This window comes from Prinia subflava, chromosome 25 (genome assembly GCF_021018805.1).
Source record: "Prinia subflava isolate CZ2003 ecotype Zambia chromosome 25, Cam_Psub_1.2, whole genome shotgun sequence".
NCBI lineage: Eukaryota > Metazoa > Chordata > Aves > Passeriformes > Cisticolidae > Prinia > Prinia subflava.
In genome coordinates, this window is record NC_086271.1 from 4,847,436 (window position 1) to 4,868,957 (window position 21,522).

The window sequence follows — 21,522 nt, forward strand, 5'->3', positions numbered from 1 at the left end:
AGCTGGGGGTGCTCACCTGGGGAGGAGAAGACTCCAGAGTCTTTCCAGGGCCTAAAGGGGCTCCAGGAGAGCTGGAGAGGGACTGGGGACAAGGGATGGAGGGACAGGACAAGGGGCAGTGGCTTCCCACTGCCAGAGGGCAGGGATGGATGGGATCTTGGGAAGCTTTTCTGGGTAACATGTGCCAGGGCCTCACCACCCTCACAGGGAAGATTTTTACTCTAATATCTAATTTACCAATCCAGTGTCCATTTTATGATTCACTGGCCAAGGTGCATAATCCCAGATGAGACACACTGGAAGATGGAAAGAGCTGGAAACTTGTTACCAATAGCAGCACGACCTAGAAACTTCCCCAGACCTTCCCATGCCATGTCCAGCTGCTGACCTGCCAAAGCTCCTCCTTCCCAAGGTCAGACACCCATGCTCCTCATCCCTGCAGTACCTGAACGTCCCAAAACTGTTCCTGCTTCTCTCCTGCTGTGCTGGTCTCCCAGAGATCCAGGGACATGGAGCAGTCCAGGCAAGGACAGTGCTGGACCAGCAGCAATTCCCGGGGTCTTCACGCTGCCGGTGGGAACAGCTGGTGGCAGGCAGGCCCTGCACTAGGAAGCTAAACGAAGGAGCAATTAAATAGGATATAAATAATTTTGGAAGCACAAACAATAGAACCACAGCCCACAGAAGTACCTGGCTTGGTCTGTTCCACTCAGGAGGGGCTTCCCAGGAGCTGGTGGTGCCAGCCGAGAGGCGCTGGGTAGGACCAGAGGGACGAGGAGCGCTGAGGGACAGAGATCAGGGCTGACCTGCTCCGTTCCCAGCTCCAATCCAGACTTGCAGCACTCCTCTCTCCCAGCAGGGAGAGCTGCTGAAGCTCCGAACACAGAGCAAAGCTCAGAACAGCTCCAAAACCCCACAGAAAAACGGGATCCGCAGTAAGGAGCAGGCACAAGCCATTAAACGCCCATCATGCCCACAAATCTGGACAATGAATCCCACAATATCCCATGGCACAGGGATCAGCTGGGAGCCACCCAAACCCACTTCTCTGGAAATCAAGCAGCTCAGGAAATGTCAGGATCAAAGCTCCAATTTCCATACAGCCCCCCTTCCCAAGCTGGGATAAATGCAGGAGAGGTCAGTGCCAAACCACCAGTGCCAGGAGCATGGATAAATCCCATTTTCTCCCTTCCCTGCCCTCTATCCCAGGACCCACTGGCTGTGGGAGAGACACTTCAGTGCTTTAATTAACAGTAACTTTAATCAAGCCTTTAATAACATCCTCGTTGCAGACGTGCTCTCCGGGTGGCCGACAGCGAGCACTCAAAATGGCTCTAATTGATACCCAAACCCTCGGAAACAGGTGGCAAGCCTGGAAAATTCCATTTGGAAGCAGCAACCCTCCCTCCCAACGCAGCAGGGCAGAGCTGTGGGGCAGCAGGAGCATCATCACCCAGCTGCCTCCAGCCCTTGCCTACCCCTCATCCTCCCAGGAAGGGCAGAGCTGCAATTCCACAGGCATTTAATTCCCGCCATGCCTGAGCCCGGCCTTTCCAGCATCGATCTGGGCAGCCAGCTCCATTCTGCTCCTACAAGCGGATCCTAAATATTTTATGAAAAGCCACATTTGACTTTTCCATGCGCTCGGACCCAGGTGGGGAAGGGAAAAATGGTTAAAGGGGGGGGAAAATAAAATCGGTACTTTTGCCAGTTGATGAAAAATCCCTTAAACCGATGAAATACCAATTGCATTGGTGAAACCTGAAGCCCAGCAAGCCTGGAAAGGCCGGCTCAAGCAGCAGGAGAGCAGCAGAGCAGGAGGCAGCACAGATGGGAGGGAGAGGCTGCTCAAGGGCCGGGTGTTTGCAGCTGCCTCCCTGACTGCGGGAGCGCTGGCAGCCTGTGCCGCAGCCTGCCCACCCCATTTATCTTCCTTCGGAGCTGGGACATGCCCAGCATGGAAAAAGGTGCTGCTGCAGCAGGTAGGGAGAGCCCTTGCACTTTGGATTGCTGAGGATTCGGGCGCTGGAAGCAGAACTGCAGCGAGCAGAAGGCTCGGCTACTGCAGCAGCTCTGCAGATGCTGCCAGGTGGAGGCTGTGGCTGCTCCAGCCTGGAAAAACCAGGGCTGATCCCACCAGCGAGCAAAGAAGCCCTCGGCACCCTCCAAGCCTAGCCAGATAGTCCCTCTTGGATTTTGGAGGCGGGCTGGGAGAGGCAGCTCGAGCCGGTGCACCATGAGCAAGCAGCCAAGAGCACCCTGGGGAGCAGGTGGGGCCCCCACCCATCCCCTGCTCCACAGCAGCCCCAGATCTGCAGTTTAACCCAGAGTCCTACACCAGAGGGAACTTGGGAACTGGGATACCAGCCAGGAGGTGGGAGTCCCGAGGATACCCACGGCAGCAGCCAGGAGGAATGGAGGAGGTGAACGTGGTGCTTCCAGAGGCTCCCAGCCAGGGCAGCACCTGCAGGTGCCAGCTACAAGGAATGGAAGCTCCCCCCAGTGACAAAAACCTTCTCTAGGAACTCGTCCCCCCCACAGGACCGTTCCCATATCCCTAATTCCAGCACATCTCCACCACTGCGTTCCAGTTTCATGACCTTGGTCCTTTTAAGAGTGAAAAGCTTGACCAAGGTGTGTTTGGGCACACACCAAACCCAGGTAATTCCCCTTCTCTACTGGCCAAGCTGGATGGGGCTTGGAGGAACCTGGGCTAGCAGAAGGTGTCCCTGCCCTTGGCAGTGGGTGGCACTTAAGGTCCCTTCCAACCCGACCACGCTGTGATTCCACCATTCTCTCCTCCAGGAAAGCAAAGAGTAACTCACTAAAGAGCATCTGTTACTCACCGCCCCGGCCCCGCAGACCCGGCTGCCGTCTCCAGCAAGAAGGAGGCTCAAGGAGGATCCTCCTCAGGGAAGCTGGGCTCCTGCTCCCGTGTCCCAGGGAAGCTGAGGCGGTGCTGAGGTGCCTTTGGGAAGGGAGCCCAGGAAGCAGCTGGATGCAAGGAGCAGGACAGGAGCACAAAGGCAGAGCTGCAGCCGGCAGAGGCCGGGCTCCGGCCCCGGCATCGCTCCTGGGGCGCTGGAAACAATGGCAGAGACACCGCAGCAACAGCAAACACAGCCCTCATCCCCTCCCCTCTGAAACACCACCCCAAACACCACCCCAAAACCCTTCCTGCCCTCTCCTGCAGCCCCCCGTGAGGAGCTGCAGCTGCCGCCTGCGCTGCGCTGCATGTGCTGAGAGAAGAGACCCAGAGCTTTCCAATGAGACAGGTATTTATTTAGTTCAAGCACTAAGGATTTGTTCTCTTGTTCTGGTTGGTTCATATTATCAAACAGAGCTGAGGTACCAGTGACATTCCAACATGAAGAAAAGGAACCTTTTTTTTTCCCCTTACACAATTTCTTCAACTACTTTTATCAAGACAAAACGTGAGGCATGGAATAGCTGCATGATGGACTGTACAACAAGCAAGCCAGAGCAGGGAGGAGAAAAGAAACAGAGCCGAGACCTTCACTCAAAAAATCGCACAAAAACCAGCATTAAAAACACCTTTTCCTATGGTTCCACTGGCCACGTCCATGGAGTAAAAGGAAATTAAAATCTAAAACCTGACAGATGGAGGGTGCAAAATAAAAGTAACAACAAAAGAAATTGATATAAGGACCCCGTTGCTCCTGTGCTCACCTTGGAAGTGTGTTTTCCCTGGAGAACTGGGACGAGGACAGGACTGAGCCTGTGCTCACGCCAAGCCCAGGCTATCAGCAAGGACATGCACTGAACATACCTGGCTGTGCTGACAGCCCCAGGGGCCTCATCCGTGCTCCTGCAGCCCCTGGCTCTGGGAACGCTGCTCTCCACACCTTTGTTTCCAGCGTGTTCTGGACAAACCTGCTCCCAGGTCCTCCAGGAAAAGCATCCAGGCTGCTGGTCCCTCACAGCCCCTATGGGCTAAGCCAGCTCCTTAAATCCAGTGCTTAAAGCTTGGGACTGTGGGAAGCAGAGGGGGCTGGTTCTATCAGAAGCAAGCAAAAAAAAAAAAAGGATGTGCTCGTGGGGAAAAGCCAAATGAGGACCAACAGGAGCTGCACGGAGAACCAAAGGAGAAAAAAACAAACCAAAGCAGAGGAAGAAGCAGCAGGATGAAGCATTTCAGCACGGTTAAGAACAGTACAACAAAGGAAAAGCAGCCAGGTTTCCTTCCCCCAGAGAGTTTCTTTTAAATAAAGAATGATCCTTTGTCACATATCATTGATGTTTATTTCAAGACATGCCACGTCAAAAAAATTCGCCTTTAATATTGCATTAGAAAAGCACTTTTACATCTCGTTCTGCCTTTAAGTTATTGTTGTGCAGAGTTGCTAGAAACCCAGGGCAGGGCATGAGCCTGGCATTCACCTCAGGAATGAAGAATTCCAACTCTTTTATGCCCGCTTCCTGGGGAAAGTGGTGGTGAGGACGATTCCCTTCCTCTCCCCCAGGTGGTTATTTTAGATGGCAGAGAGAGGGGCAGAAGAGAACCAAGGAGGAGCCTGAATATTCCCTTGCAATTGTCCATTTAATTCGCAATCGCAACACAGACTCGAGAATTCCTTCCTGCACTGTAACTCGGCCAGAGTCGCCCAGCAAACAATGTATTTACAATTGTGTTTATTAACTTACACAGCAACTTCACAATGACTAGTAAAGATTAAAAGGGTGCACTTCTAGTGTGTTCCATTCCGTGTTTCTCGGGTAGCTACATCTCGCAACATCAGCAAAGCTCTACACAGATTCCTCAGCCAAAGGAAAACAACAAAATCAGCACTGAAGAGAGTAAAAAAAATTAAAGCCGAGAAATAAATATCAAAGAAAAAAAATAGGGTTAATTGTGAGCCTAATTCCATAGAAAACTAAATTACTAATTATTTAACCAAACTATACAGCTCTAGAGAACCAAACTAAACCAACTTGGAAGACTGAACATAAAAAAAAAAGCAAAAAAAAAAAAAAAAAAAAAAGCTAAAAAATAAAGGCATAAATCTGCATAATCAGAAGTTGGTTTCCATCCTACTCAAGTCCCTCCCTTTCCATCTAAGATGTCTCAACTAGGATTCTGTAGGATCAAAGTAAACACCCCTTCCCCTCTGACCTATGCCCACGCTCTGGAAAAGCGGGTGCCATTCCCCCTCTGCTGGGGCAGCCAGCTGCTCTTCCCTCTTTCTCCCAAATTTCCAAGGTTACAATCGGCTTTGGCAGGTTTTAGTGCCAGTCCCGATTTCAGTATTTCCCCTAAAAAAACCAAGAAGCAAAATGCTTTCTCCTCCAAACAGCTGAACCGTTACGTTCCCATCTCTTGGGCAGTAATAATTCACTTCATTGGTGTTCTACTTAAAAAGGAAAAAAAAAAAAAAAGCTCTGAAAACTCATTTTGCACTCGAAACATTATTTCCCTGTTTCCTGCAAGTGTTTTGCTAATGCACATCCACCCTTTCCTTCCCCCCCAAATCCTCCAGAAGCCACTCATCCCAAAGAGCCCGTCCGTATTTCCCAGTCATGCTTCCTTGGAAGTGTGTCCCCGCTGCCTCGGCGAGAATTCCCAGCTCCAGCAGCCGGGGGTGTCAAACCCCTGCTAAGGCCAGGCTGGTCTGGACACCAGGCAGACTCGCCCTGCTCAACGCAGTGAAGAGCTTGGGGTTAATTTGTGTTTAATTATCAAGGATAAGCGTCTAACCCTCGGCATCTGCTGCCTCCCACCGCGATTCCGCCTGCTGTCTACGCATTCCCAGTTTCCGAGAGAAATCCAATGGGTCAGATTTGCAAGCCTTCTTCTGCACGTACATCTCGTCTAGGTCCAATTCCAAACTTACTCAGTTGCCATCATTTCAAAGTGCAATATCATAACATATTAAAAAAGGAACAAATATTAAGAAATTGTACCTATGTTTTTTGTTTGGATTTTTTTTTGCTTTTGTTGTTTTTTTAAAGTTATACCTAGAATACGGTGGAATATTTTGGCTTTTTTTTCTTTTTTTCTTATAAATAATGAAGACACTGATATTTTGTTGGTGTGTGTGTGTGTGGGGTGTGCTTGTGAAGCTAAAGATCATCTCCACGAGACAGCCAGCGATGATGAACTGCGATACGTTATTACGGAAAGGGGAAGGTTCAAGCCAATATTCACACTGCAGTCAATGAAGAGGACAGGGAGGGAAAGCAGTGATGTTCTGGAGAAAGGTGGAAGCCACATGGTATTAGCAGGAACAGCCTCCTTCACTGACAGGCTGCTCTTGAGGCTTTTCCAGTTTTATGTCAATCACTGGAAGGAGGAAGTTAAGGCAAACAGATCTGCAACTCTGTTTCCCTACCAGGAGCAGGATTTTGAATGGCATTTTCAGTGTTTCCCACTGAAATACTCAGAAAGACTCAGCTCCAAACTGAAGGTTGCTCACCTGCCCCTCCTGCCCTGGCACTGGCACACTAAATTTGCAGCAGAAATTATATCAGACCCCAGTGTTTGTCTCTAACCATTCTGCTCTTCCCAGCAATCCCACTGATGTCTTGCTGTGGGAATTAAAGATGCATGGATACACTGAAGGGTCTAACCACCGCTTCTGCAGAACCACAGAATCATTCAGGTTGGAAGAGCCCGCTGAGATCTTCAAGTCCACCTGCTCCTCCAGCACTGCCAAGGCCACCAGTATCTCATGTCCCCAAGTGCCACATCCACAGGGCTTTAAATCCCTCTGGGAGTGGGATTTAAATCCCAGCTCTTCCTGGGCACCGCTGCACACTGCTCACCCCCAGAGCTCCGGCCGTGCCACCCTGGTCTCCTCAGCAGCCCTTGCTCAGTTAAACCTCCCAGCAAAGCCCTGCCACCAGCCTGGAGTCCCCCTCCCAGTGACAGCTGATGTCCCTGAAGGTCACTGCAGAGCTGGCTGCTCAGAAGCTGCCTGCGATAAGCGACTCCCTCTGCAGCACTCCAGTTCCCAGCGGATGCCCGACAGCTCCAGCCTCGCAGAGCCTTTCCCAGGAGGGGCTTTGAATGCTAATCCCCAGCTCAGAGCTGTTCACCTCAAGTCTCCAGCGCTCCCCTTATCAGAGAACACAGAGCCAAACAGATCACACTGCTTGTAATTCCAACTCTTTTCTTCAGGGGGTTGAAGTCGCTTTCTAAAGAGGTTTGGAGAAAATAAACACAGAAACAGAGACAGAAGACAGGCAATTCATCTCCAGTGTTTGGTCCATTTGGCTGATTTAAAGCCTGAAGTGTGTTCAAGCTGGAGATGCTTGACATGAGCCTTGCCAGCTTCATCTCAGAGCATGAATGGGTCAAGATCCTTGAACCCTCCATGCTGTGCAAAAGTGCCCCTGTTAATCCTAATGCAGCTGCCCAAGAGAGGATGCAATCCATCCCTGCTATCTGCAGGCTGCAGCAAGCCCAACCAACTCCCAGTGCCCTAAATGCACTCCCATTTAGAGACTGGGGATCAAACTCTCTGCCACAGCCCCTGCCTGTGCACTCTACCCCCCCTCATTAATAAAGATTGTTGCTCATTAACCTTTAGGGGACCTGCATAACAAAGTATTTCTGATCACTCAAGTTCCTATCACACAAAGCTTGTGCCTCAGCAGCTGCAATCCCCAGCTTCCCAAATCCTTCTTTTCCCCATGCATCTGATGCTCTGACAGAATTTCAGTGCCAGGCTTGTCCCACTCCCAGTTCCTGGGACTTCCTTCCTCCAAGGCACAATTTCTCCTCCGTTTACCAGCTCCATGATCCTTGATCAAATAAAACCAACAACCCTGGAAAAGCTTCTATTCCAAGCACACCCACCTGGCCAGGTCAGTGATTCCAGTGTAGCCATCCTGCTTTTCAAGCCTTTTCCATCCCTCAGGCCACCTGCTTTCCCCTGGCTGAGACTGATCCCACCAGTGGAGTCTTCTCCCTCCCACCACAGAGATGCTGCCTGGGGTCCAGGCTATGGGATGCCTGCCCTGGGAGGTTATGGGATCTCCATCCTTGGAGATTTCCCAAGTTCCCATGAATGTGACCTGAAGAAACTGTCTCAGTTTGGGAGTCAGCCTTGCTCTAGGCAGGAGGGTCAGAGAAGGGGCCTTCAGAGGTCCCTCCAAGGATGGTTTGAGTTTGGATTCTGTCCGTCAGATCTGCAAGAGCCACGGGGGTTTTTGCTCAGACCTCTTTGCAGCTGTTTCCTCCCACCTCCCACACGTTCAAGCACCAAGCTAAGAATCCTTTAGGATCACCATTCTTTCCTCTGCTGCCTCCACCCTCAGCACCTCCAACCCACCGATCCTCCTTCCTCAGCTCGAAGGTTACCTGCCCCTATTCCCCCTCTTTTTGGGATGTCCACGAGCTGAGCGACGGCTGCAGCTGATTTTCCTCGTCCGGGGTAACGCCTGGCACAGGCACAGAAAGGATACTGTCTTCTCTACTTTTGTCTTGTGTGCTTTCCATCCCAGGCAAGGCAGCTGCCACGCGTCGGAAGAGCTGCAAAGAACCACACAGGGAACAGATGAAAACAACGGCTCCCCCCGGCTGAGGCAGTTCAAACAATGATTCAACACATCCCCCAGCACTATTTACACTGCTCAGCCCCAAAATCCTGACACCAAACATAACCTTTATTCCTAGAAAAGGGCAAAGCACAGCTCTTGTTAGTGGAGATCAGGCAGCTGCAGGCAGCAAACCTCCTGTACCTTCTCTGCAAATAGGATGGGTGGGATCCAGCATTTCACCTCACACCCAACAACCTCCCCATGGCAGGTGGGAAATAGATTTTTGCACCTCCCAGAGGATTACAGGGGAGCACGGACATGCTGATGAAGGCAAACACACCCAAGCTGACACACGTGGAAGAGTGTCAAAAAAAGGGATGTATGGAAAGGATTTCTTCCAAGCCTCAGACAAAGGAGTGCGCCCAAAGCTAATCCTCATCTTTTGGTGCCCACTCCATGGTTATCCTACATCCACATTCAGGGCATAAAGCACAGAACAAATGCATCCAAAGCCTTGAATGCTATCTCCACTTTCCCAGCAAGGTCTGAACTCCAAACTCTCCTCACAGTTTCACTCCACTTGAAGGAGGCAAGATGGAATGGGACCGATTCCCTCTCGTGTATTTCCCACCTGTGCCCCTGAGGCTCAGACTTGTCATTCCCACCACACAGCTTTTCCTGGGCCCTCTGGGCGAGAACCCCTCAGATGTGCCCCTACTAATGCAGGAGAATGGCCCTGAATTCAGCTGCCTGTGCCCCCTGCCCAGGATGCCCTCCGTCCATCACGTGCTCCTGCTCCATCCCCGGGGCCGCGCGGGAGTCCCGGATGGCGCGGTGCGGCTCTGACGTCAGGCCTGGCGTGTTCCATTACTGCACATTTTCCTGCCTCTCCTCAAATGACACCAAGCTAAACCACTTATTCCCAGTGACCCACTTTCCACAGCAGAAAACCCAGCCCAGCCACTGCCAGCCTGTTTACATCAGGAATGGGGGTACCCGGCCAGCCGCGCGGGTCCCTGCCCAAGGGCCTTCCCCAGTGGGCTCCCAGTGTCCCAACGATGCTGGAGAGACAATCAGGAAGACTTTGGTGGCTGGACAGCCCCCTCCAACCTCACCCAGAGGTCTGTCTGGGATCTTTCTTGGCAGGAATCCAGCACACACTGGAATCTGAGCCAAGGACAGGGGTCTGAGAAGTCGCAACTTGACGTAACTCCCTAATTTCAGCCAACAGTTCCAAAGTAAAAAAGCTTAGTAACTCCCTGCTCTGTGTTTCTGTGAACGTTTGTCATTAACTTGGACCTTCTTCCAGCTTCCCTGACAACCTCAGGGAAATCTTCATATGCCAACCAGGAAATAACAAAATTCCAGATGCTAAACTCTACCTAAACACACAGCAGGAATGCCCACACAGAGGAAGGGTGAGGAGTCTAAAAAATCCTCAGCTGATGGAATCAACTGGAATTCCTGCACTTAAACCACACTGCTGACAGAAAGGCTGTTTAAAACACAGTAATCCTTGCTTTACATTAAGACCAGGAATAAAATGATGCTTTTAGCAGTATTTCTCCCCTAAATTATCAGACTAAAAATAGGAATTCGGCAACTAAGAAAAATCAACTTTATTTCTTATTAACCGTCTGCTTATCAGCCCCAGCATATGTGAATAAATCCAATTAGGGAAACTTCCTGATGGTTGGAAAGCAGCCTTCCCACAGGGCCCTCAGAGCTTCCTGGTGCTGTCAGCCCCGAGCCAGTGTGTGTCTGTACACACATGTACATGTTTAAATGTTTGTGTGGGTATAAAAACACAAGTTTTGATTAGCATCCAGGACTTTTTCTCCGAGCAGGAGTTAAATGCAGCAGCTGAAAGACTAAAAGCCACCCAAACTCTCTTCCAGCGTTCAACTCTGCAATCTGCTTCCTGATAGAAACTCTGGAAAAAAGCCTCATCTCGCACCATCAGTTTCAAGTCATTTGCCAAACTGTGCCTTTCCTGCTACTCCAGCCAATAAATCCCAGCAGATCAGGGGCACAAAGGACTGCAGGCATAAACCAGTTTTCAGCCACACTCCAGCAGCAATATGGAAAGGACAGGAGGATCACTGTCCAGATGGAAAAGCCGGGCAAGAAACCTGTTCCCCAACACAAGGCAAACAAAAATCTCTCCCTAATTCTCATTCTCTGCAACTCTGAGGATAATTCTTGCCCATCAGATGGATAAGAATCAGAAGACAGCAGAAAGAGCCCAGCTCTGTGAGAACAGGGTCACAGAGGGGCTGTGCTCAGAGCTGCTGCCGTGAGAAAGTTCTTCTGCCAAGGACCACATTCATCCCCTGGCCCTTCCAGGGCCAGCGTGGAGTGTGCCAGGTACTGCTGGAGGGAGGAGTTCAAGGGCTCTCCCTCCCCTCTCTTTCTACAAGACAGCAAAATGAACCCTGACATATTCTGGGCATGAAATCCACGGACTAACAATAAGATTCCCTGAAATACAGACTGCCGAGACAGAGCAGGAATCGCAAAGTCTTTTAAGGCTTATTCAGGGCTGACAGAATGAATCAGAGACTACAGTTCTCTGCATTAAAAGGAGCAAGCTATCTACTTCTCCAGCTTATGGCTCCCCTGGCAATCAGCCTTTTCAGGATCCAAAAGCCAATCTTTTCCCCTCTGCTGCATCAGTTTAACCCCACAATAACGCTACCTCCACTTTTATTCCCTAACATCCCCTCATTTTCCTTCCCTGCCCAAAGAAGGAACAGAAGGAACACGGGGTGTGAAAGACCCTAGGGACTGCAAACAGCTCTGCAGTCACAGATCCAACAGCACCTAGCACTGATGTGCCATCCTCAGAGCTGTCCTCTTTCCTGACACAGGGAATGGCAGAAAAAGCCTGGCAGCAGCACAGTCCCCTCTGCTTCTTTGCTGGTAGAAGCTCCTGGCACTGGAACAGCTGCTGCTGGAAATACAGAGCATCTCACTTGCTGGGGTCCCAGCACAAAGCCAGCCCTTTGGGCCTGCAGGGAGCTGGAGGCACTCATTTCACTCCTATCCACTCCTTTCCCTCTTATCTGTGCTGCCTTCCAGCAGAAAAGGATGAACCAGAACCTAAAAGCAGCACCCAAGGACAAAAGTCCCCTGGATTCCCAGTGGTGAGGAGCAGCTGGAGGAGTCACAGCCATTCCCTCCCTGAGCAGGACAAGAAATTCAGCTGCTCCTGGATGAAAATTCTGTATGAAAATTAACTTAGTGATTGTTCTGCAGGATCAGAATATATTGTGGAGAGAAGTTATCAGTTATGGGAAGGTCAGATTTGCATTCAGCTTATTAAGGACTTTACACAGGTTATGGGAAGGGGATCCATTCTGCAGTTGTACTTTCCCATCTCACTGGGAGAGAGTTTATTGCTAAGTTACTAAAATAATTTCACACAATTTAATAGAGAAGCTGCAAGGAAACAGCAAACTGTCTAAGTGGTGGTATTAAAAGCCTTATCCTTTGATACCTGCTTAAACAGCTACTTATTAAACTAATAAAAATGAGAGTTACAAATATTCTAGAACACAGAGTAGCTTTGAAATCCTTGAGCATCCCAGTCCACGATTGCAACATATGGATCAAAACTGGTAAGAAAAATCCATTTTTAATTATTTTTGAATATCCACTCACATTTTTGCAAACCATCAAATCCTCAGGGTTCCAGCTGGCCCTGAAAACCACATCTCCCTCACAGGCTTGGCTACAGAACCTCTGGAAATGTGGCAGGGCACAGAAACTCCCTCAAGGAAAGAGGGAGTGTGGAGCTCTGCCATCATCATCATCATCATCATCATCATCACCATCACTCCTCTCAGTGAGGCAACTGCTCTCTGTGTACACCCCCAGGTCTAAGCACTCATTAAGGATTGCAGCACAGAATCCAAACCTTAATTACAAGGCAGCCTCTGTTGTGGCAGGATAATTGGGGGACCCTGGAAGCCAACACGTCCATGGTGGGTGATGCAGTGAAACAGCTCTGAGTTAACACTGCTATAATTATCCCATTATATAGGGAATCATTTTGGTACTTAGAGACAAAGCCAAGGGACATTTTAATGAGAGACTCTTTAGTCCTGTCTAGAACATGAAGTAGTTTATAATCCTGTTTTATTACTCCTGATACCCTTCTGCATAGAAACCATTTGTGCAACTACATGTAGAAAATATACATAGAATGTCATCCATACACACAGAATCCCTGATGGTTTGGTTGGAAGGGACCTTAAAGCACCCAGTGCCACCCCTGCCATGGGCAGGGACACCTTCCACTGCCCCAGGCTGCTCCAAGCTCCATCCAGCCTGGCCTGGGACACTGCCAGGGATCCAGGGGCAGCCACAGCTGCTCTGGGCACCCTGTGCCAGGGCCTGCCCACCCTCATAGCTAAGAATTCCTTCCCAATGTCCCACCTAACTCTGCCCTCTGGCAGTGGGAAGCCATTCCCTGTGTCCTGTCCCTCCATCCCCTGTCCCCAGTCCCTCTCCAGCTCTCCTGGAGCCCCTCCAGGCCCTGCAAGGTCTCTGAGCTCTCCCTGGAGCCTTCTCCTCTCCAGGTGAGCACCCCCAGCTCTCCCAGCCTGGCTCCCGAGCAGAGGGGCTCCAGCCCTGCAGCAGCTCTGGGGCTCCTCTGGACTTGCAAGTCCTCCTGTTCCTGGGGGACAGGGAGCTGAACACAGCATTCCACATGTGTGTTTGCTCTGTGGAGACACCCACGAATTTGTATCTTCTCCAGGTCTGAATTTAAAGAGCCACAGCTCATCTCAGGACATCAACTCTCATTTTTGTGCAGTCCCATCAGTTCAAAAGGCCTTTCACTGCTTCCCAGGATCCAGGGAAGTGCTCCTCCCACAAGGGTATGTTAACAGCGGCCACTCACCTGTTTTACATTGTATCCTGCTTTTGCACTAGTTTCAATGAACATTACATTCAACTCTTTGGCTTTCCTTTCTCCTTCCTCAATGGACACTTGTCTGGGGAAGAAAACACAGAGTTAGGGGAAAAAACTCCAAACCTGGAGAAATACCTTAATAATTAAGATTTGTTACACTTGAAAAAAAAAAAACAACCTTAAAGTGCTTTATCTGAAAGCACTTGAAAGTTTTGTTTTCCTGCATGGAATGTACAGCTGCTGACAGATACCACCACTTCACTTCCATGGCACGCCTGGCTCCCAAGGCAGAACTCTGCATTCCAGCAGAACAGCCACATGTTCTGCCCCAAATCCCTGCCCAGGAAGCTGTGCTTTCATGTCTGAACAATCAGCAATCACAGTCCAAAAATAATCATCAAAACCAAACTGTTTTAACAAAAGTCCAACCATCTCATGTGGGAAGAATTTTGTCCCGTTTCTCCCTGGATATGTGTTCCACCCATTAAGCAGAACATTATTAAGAACAAATATTTGTAACCAGTTTATTCATTCACTGGTGTGGGCTGTAGTCAACAACCCCTTCTCTCCTGACATCTGTACAAGTTGGTGATGGTTTCTCAACTCATTCACAGCACTGTGATGGAAATTTAGCTTAGCCAAGAGAAAGAGGGTTTAAAATAGGGATTTCTCTAGCCACAAAAAAAAAAAAAAATTAAATATACTCCTTTAAATAAGAGCAAAGAGCAGCAGAGTAAGCAAAGCATTTGAAAGCTGGATTATTCCTGCATACCTCTTATCTGCTAGGTCTGTTTTATTTCCCACCAGCATGATGATGACATCGCTGCCCCGTTCCGTTCTGACATCGTCGATCCACTTTGTGGTTTGCTGGAAGGAGTTTACATCTATCAGAGAACAGTGGAGAGGGTTAGCACTGCAGCTGTCCCTCACAGCTCACCAGGAAACACAGCTGCACTTGGAAAGAAAAGCTTCACGTTCTGTGGAGCCGGCGGAGAGGGGGATGAAGAATCAGTGAGTGAAACCCTGAATCTGCCCCACCAAAGGACACGGAAGCTCTGGCATTCATTTGAGATGGGCAAGTGCTTCACTACAGGGGGGCTCAAAGCCACGGAGGGAACTGAGCCCAGCCATAATTTGGGTTTGATAGCATCTAAAATGAAAAGCCTTATCACTGTGTTTCAGGTCCTTGTTTTTTAGTTCAACATAAAGTGTTTTCTCTAGGGAGTGGGGATTAATTTTTGCACTCTACACTGCTCATGGCTTGTGCACCTACAGGGGTTCCTACAGTTCCACTGCTTCTCAAAGTCCTCAATCCCAGCCTTGCATTTTGTGCACTTGAACCAATCGCTTTTTATTTTCTCTGGGGAATCCAGGGTTATACAACATAGCAGCAACTCCCGTGGCACTGAACACTTGCCTTCAAAACAATCCCTGAATCTTTGCATAAAAACCAGAAATTTAACCACTTAATGCTACATCCTCAAAAGCTGCAAGGTAAGAATTCCAGACTGCACGGTGCTTGAGCAGTTGCATCCCACAGGGAAAAAGGAGTTGGAGGGAAGCTGCCATAGAGCTCAGCATTTGCCAGTTAGTGACACAAAGAGCATCTGAGCAGCCCAAGTAGTTTCAGTACTTCGAAAGGAGGGGGGGGGCTCTGCAGCAGTTCTTGAAAAGTATTGATTTTTTTAATGGCTTCTACTGCAAAGTAATATATTGCGTGCTAGACAGCCAAGACTTGATCACTTGCCAGTCTTAATTCTCTTTACTGCCTGGCAATATTGAATTTGCTGGGTCAGGAAAAAAATCAGAGTTCACGGCTAACCTGTAATTTTAGCTCAAAGGAAGGTGCCATTTTTAACAATTAGAGCTTTTCTAGGTAAAGCCCTTATTCCTGGCTGTAATCTTCCAGTATTTATAAATCAGAGGACAAGAACTTATGCATTTGTGTAGAATGAGGCCATTGTTCTCAGCCAGTTCTGGTTTAGAACTGAAATTGTCTGAAGGTTTAGATCCCCTAAAATAGAATTTCTGCTCTTTGTCAATGCAGGAACTGGTAAGTAAGGGGTGTGTGGACTGAGGGGAGGGACAGAAGGAGCAGGGCTGAAGAAGCACTAATATTTTAGTTGACAAAAATGTACATACCTTAGTAAGAAATGAAAGAGCAATTGTTAAAGGGTAAGGGCTTAGTGGTAAGTTTTACATTTTGCAGCATGTGAGAGTGGCTGATTCCAAGGAAAATGTGATGTTAATGCGCTCTCCCCGCCAGCCCGTACCCAGATTTCGTTTGGTGAGGGAGGGTGAATGAGGTGGAGCAAGCTACAAAAGTCTCCAGTGTGAGAGTTCAGATACCCATGGACATGAAAACCAAAAGTCACAGGTGATGTTATGACCAAAAGGCAGATGGAAGAGTGCAACGAGAGCAGGCAGGACTGGAGGACTGAAGAAAATGGGGTAGGGCAGGGTTAAAATGGTATCTGTGAGACAATTTATGCATTACACCAGCAGCAACCACGGGGCTTGTGTGAAACAAGCAGAGAAACCACGTTTTTGTCATGCCAGGATGAAGCCCAAGCAGATGACGTGAGAGGACATGCAAAGCTAAGCTAGAGGATGAAAAGGGCAGAGGATTAGAAATGCAGAATTCCCCCCACTCACTTGTGATATCATAAACAACAACTGCAACAGTGGAGTCACGAATGTAGCTAGGAATCAAGCTCCTGAACCGCTCTTGACCTGCTGTGTCCCATAATTGCAACCGTACCTAACAAAATCAGTCAAACAAGCAAGAAAAATAAGAAAGAAGGTCAAACCCAGTGCAAAATACCTACTTGTGATATCGTAAACTACTACAGCAGCAGCAGAGTCACGGATGTAACTGGGAATGAGGCTACGGAAACGTTCCTGACCCGCAGTATCCCACAGCTGCAACCTGATCTGTGGGTGGGAGAAAATTAAAAAAGCCAAACTGCCACTAATAATGAAAGAGTAAAGAAATGTTTCACTGTTTTCCTAAAGAGCTAAGTAAAAAGGACAAACTCATGCAGGAGGTGCCTGGGGACTGGGAGCAGCAGGACACTGTCTCCTTACAGCAATCTCTCCCAAGGGGTAACAGCAGCCAAACTAGGGGAGGGCGCAGCTTCCCAAAAAATGCTTCCCTCCCAAAAGGGGAGCAGTGGAATGGCTCAGCTTCCAAACTGAGGGGACCAACAAGAAAGCTGCGGCTGAAGTGATAGAATCACCACCCCTGGAAGTGTTCAGAAGGGTGTGGAGGTGGCACATGGGGACGTGGGCTAGTGGTGGCCTTGGCAGTGCTGGGGAATGGTTGGACTTGGTCTTGGAGGGCTCTTGCAGCCTGAGTGAGTCTGTGAAATGTTCACCTCCAGTTCTCTCCCTTCAAGCTCTGCTCTCCTCCCTCAGGACTCACACAGGCAACCTCCAGCAGCATGAAGGATGGCTGCTGGTGGAAAAGCTGGGAAAGCTACTCATGCCAGATTTTCGAGGATAAAATGCTCGTTATAGCTCTGAACTGCTAAGTAACAGGCACAGAGAGGCTGAATGGCTCTTACCAACAAGTTTCTGGAAGAAAAGGCAAGACACGCTAAAAGCAACACGTATGGCAAGGTGTGCAAGAGCCAGTTTGGCCATGGAAAGCAAATCTCATCCCTCAGGCACTTCCCATGCAATCCCATTTATTGGGGGTTTATCCAATCCCTTCTATTGGGAGTTTATCCAGTACCACAAGCTTCTGCAGTACTGCAGTTCTGTTTCTGCAAATAGCTCAACTGAGGCTGAATTTCTTAATTAAGAATCTGAGCTCATTTGAAACCAGAGCTTTGCTTGCACAGAGGAGTGATTTCACTTGATGAGCTAAAACTGCACCAAGCAAGGAAACTGGTCTCATTTGTGAACTCATCTGAGGCCACCTTCTTTCTAAACAAGGAGTATTAAGGAGATGGAGCCAGCTATTAACTGGCCACATCTGGCAATTGGTATTTTACCTTTCTGTCTTGTGGCAACAAAAGCTGAAGGGGTTAAGCACTTTCTCCAGATTCCCACCATCACTCACTCCTCAAATTATCTGTGCCATCTCCTTCTGCACAGAGGGTGACACTAAGGCACCTTGTGCCACTCCCAAACTGTGCCTGAGAGCCCTGCACACACACAGCAAATGAGGATTGCCCATCCCCACTGCGCTGTGTCTCCACAGCACTTGTCAGCCTGGAAGCAGCTGGGAGATGAAGGCTCAGCCTGTGCTTCCCAGTGATCTCAGCAGTGTGGGCTGCACAAAACCAGATGCTGGTCCTCATTCCTACTGCTCACAGAGAAAGGCAACAAAATCTTACTCACTGTTCGATCCTCCAAGTACATGGTTTTCGATAAGAAGTCAATGCCAATTGTTGCCTGTGAAGAGATGAGAAAACCAAGAGCTCTTAAAAAATATGTCAGAACACCTGCAGTGGTTTTCAGGGGAGCAGCAGCAGCTGCAGGAAAAACAGGTTGTGTTTCGTATTTTTAAGATATAGCTTGATTCAATAAGCAATTTGTTTAATATATCCACGACCAGAACAACTCCTTAAAGCACAAAAGGTTTTAAGCTTGACTCCAGTTCATGCATCTTGACAGTTTAATCCACACATTTGGGTAGCAGCAGGGATTTTTATGTATGTGACAAACTGGTGTCCCCCAGCTCAATCAGGATATGTGGGCACACTGTCTTCCTCCCAACTGCCAAATATCTCCATGGATCTTCACTTTTCCAGGCAGATTAAGGCAGACACCTACATGATCCCTAACAACCACTAAAGCTAGGCTCATCCTGAACTGCACCCAAACTTCCCGAAACCAGTGGGAGCTTCCAGGAGAACATCTTCATGACAGTGGGAAGCCATTCCCCTTGTCCTGTCCCTCCACACCTTGTCCCTCTCCAGCTCTCCTGGAGCCCCTTTAGGCTCTGGAAGGGGCTCTAAGGTCTCCCTGGAGCCCTCTCCTCTCCCAGCCTGCCTTACCACAACACAGGGAAGCAGCATTATCAAAGTGTGGATTCCAGCATACCCTATATACCAGAATTTTACTAAAATAGATCTTCTATGGTACGTGACACGTGGGGCCACAGCACAAAGGAAATCATTCCCAGCATGTCCATGGAGAGGATTCGCTCCTAGCAAAATAAACACCTCCAATCACACGGTTTTATTCCAGGTGTTTGGGCTTCTGACACAGTACAGGAAGTTCTTACTGATAATGCAGAGGGACACAGCTGAATTCCTCTCATCCAGCAGCGAGCAAAAGGAATCCAATGCACAGCACGGATTTTATTAAATGGCAGCTTTCTATTTTTAACAGCTGAACATAAAAACCCCATGTTCAAATGATAGGTTTCAGAAAAGTGTGCATTCAAAATCTGCCAGAAACGTCCAGAACGAGCAGATTGTCCCTGAACTCACCTCCTGCTCCAGTTATCCATGATCAGGGTGTGATGTGCATTGGCAATAAATACTGGGCTCTCAGGGGTCTCTAGAGAATCCTGGGCATCCAAAAATGTCTGCAACAGGCAGTGTTTTTGGCCAAAATTCCTGGAGCTTTTGTGACTGATTCCTTCTTCCAGCTACAGCACAATAGGAGGTACGGCCCCACCTCAGTCACATCTCCAGGAAAACCAAGGGGTTTGGACAAATGGCTCTGACCCAAGTCCATTAACATCCAAACTGGGCAGGCAGCACTGATGCCTAAATCCAAGCCTTGGGAGCCCTTAGGATTCCTCACTGTTGTAAGTGCCACTCACTGATTTTGCAATCATCTCACATATTACATCAGACCACCTTTCCATGGTGACACCCGTATGATCCTAAAGCACGTAGGCTCAAACCTCCTCAAGGAAGAACTGGGACACAGACTCAATAAGGAAAAGGAGCAGTCCTAAAAGAAAAATACTGGTGTGGCGGGGTGGAATCCCAGCTCAAATAGAAGAACTGCCTTCAATGTCCACGCAGTGACAGTGGGAGGAATCTGTGAGGACATTTGCTGCCTCGGGAGCAGTGACGAGTGCTCCAGCCCTCCCACACTGTGCAAGCCTGGCTCTTCCCACAGCTCAGGGAGAACTCCACATCTCCTTTTTCCCTAGCAGCAACAAGGAGGAATTACTGAAGGAGGCAGGAGGGAAATCTCTGAATTCCATGAGATCCTTGGGTAGACACTGAGGAACAGGAGAACCACGTTTTCCTTTTTTTCGCTTCTTTTTTCTATTCCCTTCTCCTCCCACCCCCCTAAAAAAACCTTCCCAGACACCAGAGAACAGATTTTTCTCAGTTTGCTGTATCCAGAACATCACCAACTGTAACCCAGTCATGAAACATGTTCTGCTTGGAGGAGACACACTTCAGGAAACTGAAGTACTTTTATATCTCACCACATTTCAAGCTCATGCTAAATTCTGGGAGTGGGCAACACTGACTGTTCTCCTGGACCAAACAGTGCTAATTTGTAAAACTGTTTTCCAAACCTCCTAAATTCCTTTTTTTTTTTTTCTACATTTTCTATTTTTTTCTAGCTTGTGTCAACTTGTTGTTTAAAAGAGCTGGGTACCTGTTGTGTTACCCACACAGAGGGATTAGATCTGTGATAGTCTGGTAGAAAATGGAGGGGAAAAAAAAACCTCTGGCAGACTTAACAATTGCTATTCCCTGGCTGTGCCTTGGGTATTCTTTTAGAACCACAGGTAAACTCCTGGAGCAGAATCCAACCCAGAAGTGCCACTCTGGAAGGTGATTAAAATTAGGATTTTACAATTGGGAATCCCATGGTCATTCCAGCTCATCTGGAATGACTTTTCCTGCAATGGAAGACATGCCAGCAGAGGAGTCTTGCACAAGACAAAAACATGGATTAATTTACCTGGTAGGTGTTGTCAAAGCTGTCATACATGAACCTGGTGATCAAGGAAGTCTTCCCCACTAAAAGGAGAACAAAAACATGGATTCAAGAACCAATTTCAGAGCAAGTTTTAAGAAAGAGAGTTAAAATGGTTTATTGTGTGCAACAGATCCATAGTGTGCACTTTAACTTCCTGCAAGACCAAGAGCAGTTATTGACAACTGTAAAGTCGTTTTTCCCCCTGTATCATTCCCAAGCATCACTCTTAAATATTTGTGATCTGAGATGAAAATTAGTTTCATTGCTCTGTTTTCTACCAAGTCATTCAGTAATTTGAGTTGAACTGAATGAATTTAACAGCCCCTTTAACTAATTATTAGCAGCAAAAAGCTCTTCTCACTCATAAAACATGTGAATGATTCACTTGAAAACCCCCCCCATCCACATAACACTTGTTTTCTACTCCTCTAAGACCAACATCACAGCAGAGCTGGCCTCCAGTATCCCAAATAAGCACAATTTTCATCTTCACTTAACTCTGACAAGGGGCTAAACAAACAGGAACCCGGCAGACAGCCTCAGAGAGATGAGATTTTCCCACATCAGAATCTGAATTCCCACGTGAATTTCTAACATATTCTGCTCTGGAGGCAGAATCAGGTTTCCCACGAAGTTAAAAAGCTGCCTTCACAAAGGCATAGCAAATACTCTTTCCACTGAGTAGGTTTTTGGAAGCAGCACATCCCAGATGGGAATGATTCCTGAATCCCTTACTCGGATTTGTCCCATGGATGTGCTGAGCAGCTTGAGCTGGTGCAGGACAAACAGCCACGAGCTGCTGTGAGGAGAGGAGGGATTCACTCCAGACCCAGTGACAATCCTCAGGAGACACAGACAAGCAAACCCAATCCCCTCCCACTGCAGCACAGGCTGAATCCCAGGAATTGATCTGCAGCATCACAAACAAGATGGTTTTCCTCACGTGGCCACTGATGCAAACAGCCCCATTTAATTATTCAATCTCACCCAAGAAATTATTTACTTTGGTAACTCACAATCCCTGAAGGACAATGAAGTGTTCCAGAAAACTTTTCCCTTCTGAGTGACGTGTTTTGGATGGGATCTGTCCACAAATCACACAATATGAAAGTGTTCTGTTTATTCCTGGAGCCTTTCTGCCTTACCTTCACTCATTTCACAAAAAGAGGGGGGAAATAAGGTACTGCTTGGCT

The 21,522-nt window shown here is 48.4% G+C and overlaps 1 protein-coding gene across 3 annotated transcripts in view; it reads right to left on the reverse strand.

Annotated features, from left to right (window-relative positions):
• Positions 1 to 4,636: 4,636 nt before the first annotated feature.
• The window catches only part of RAB6A (RAB6A, member RAS oncogene family), a 40,560-nt gene continuing 23,674 nt past the window's right edge, over positions 4,637 to 21,522 (reverse strand). Inside the window, exons 2-9 of one of the 3 annotated variants that reach the window (XM_063419431.1) lie at positions 20,312 to 20,370; positions 17,768 to 17,821; positions 16,238 to 16,354; positions 16,076 to 16,181; positions 14,193 to 14,304; positions 13,409 to 13,502; positions 8,428 to 8,494; positions 4,637 to 6,301 (exon numbers count right to left, since the gene is read on the reverse strand). In XM_063419431.1, the coding sequence (XP_063275501.1) occupies positions 6,237 to 6,301; positions 8,428 to 8,494; positions 13,409 to 13,502; positions 14,193 to 14,304; positions 16,076 to 16,181; positions 16,238 to 16,354; positions 17,768 to 17,821; positions 20,312 to 20,370 (674 nt within the window). In that variant the 3' untranslated portion in view covers positions 4,637 to 6,236. The remainder of the gene's footprint in view (positions 6,302 to 8,427; positions 8,495 to 13,408; positions 13,503 to 14,192; positions 14,305 to 16,075; positions 16,182 to 16,237; positions 16,355 to 17,767; positions 17,822 to 20,311; positions 20,371 to 21,522) is intronic. The other 2 variants (XM_063419430.1, XM_063419429.1) reach the window with 2 other exon arrangements.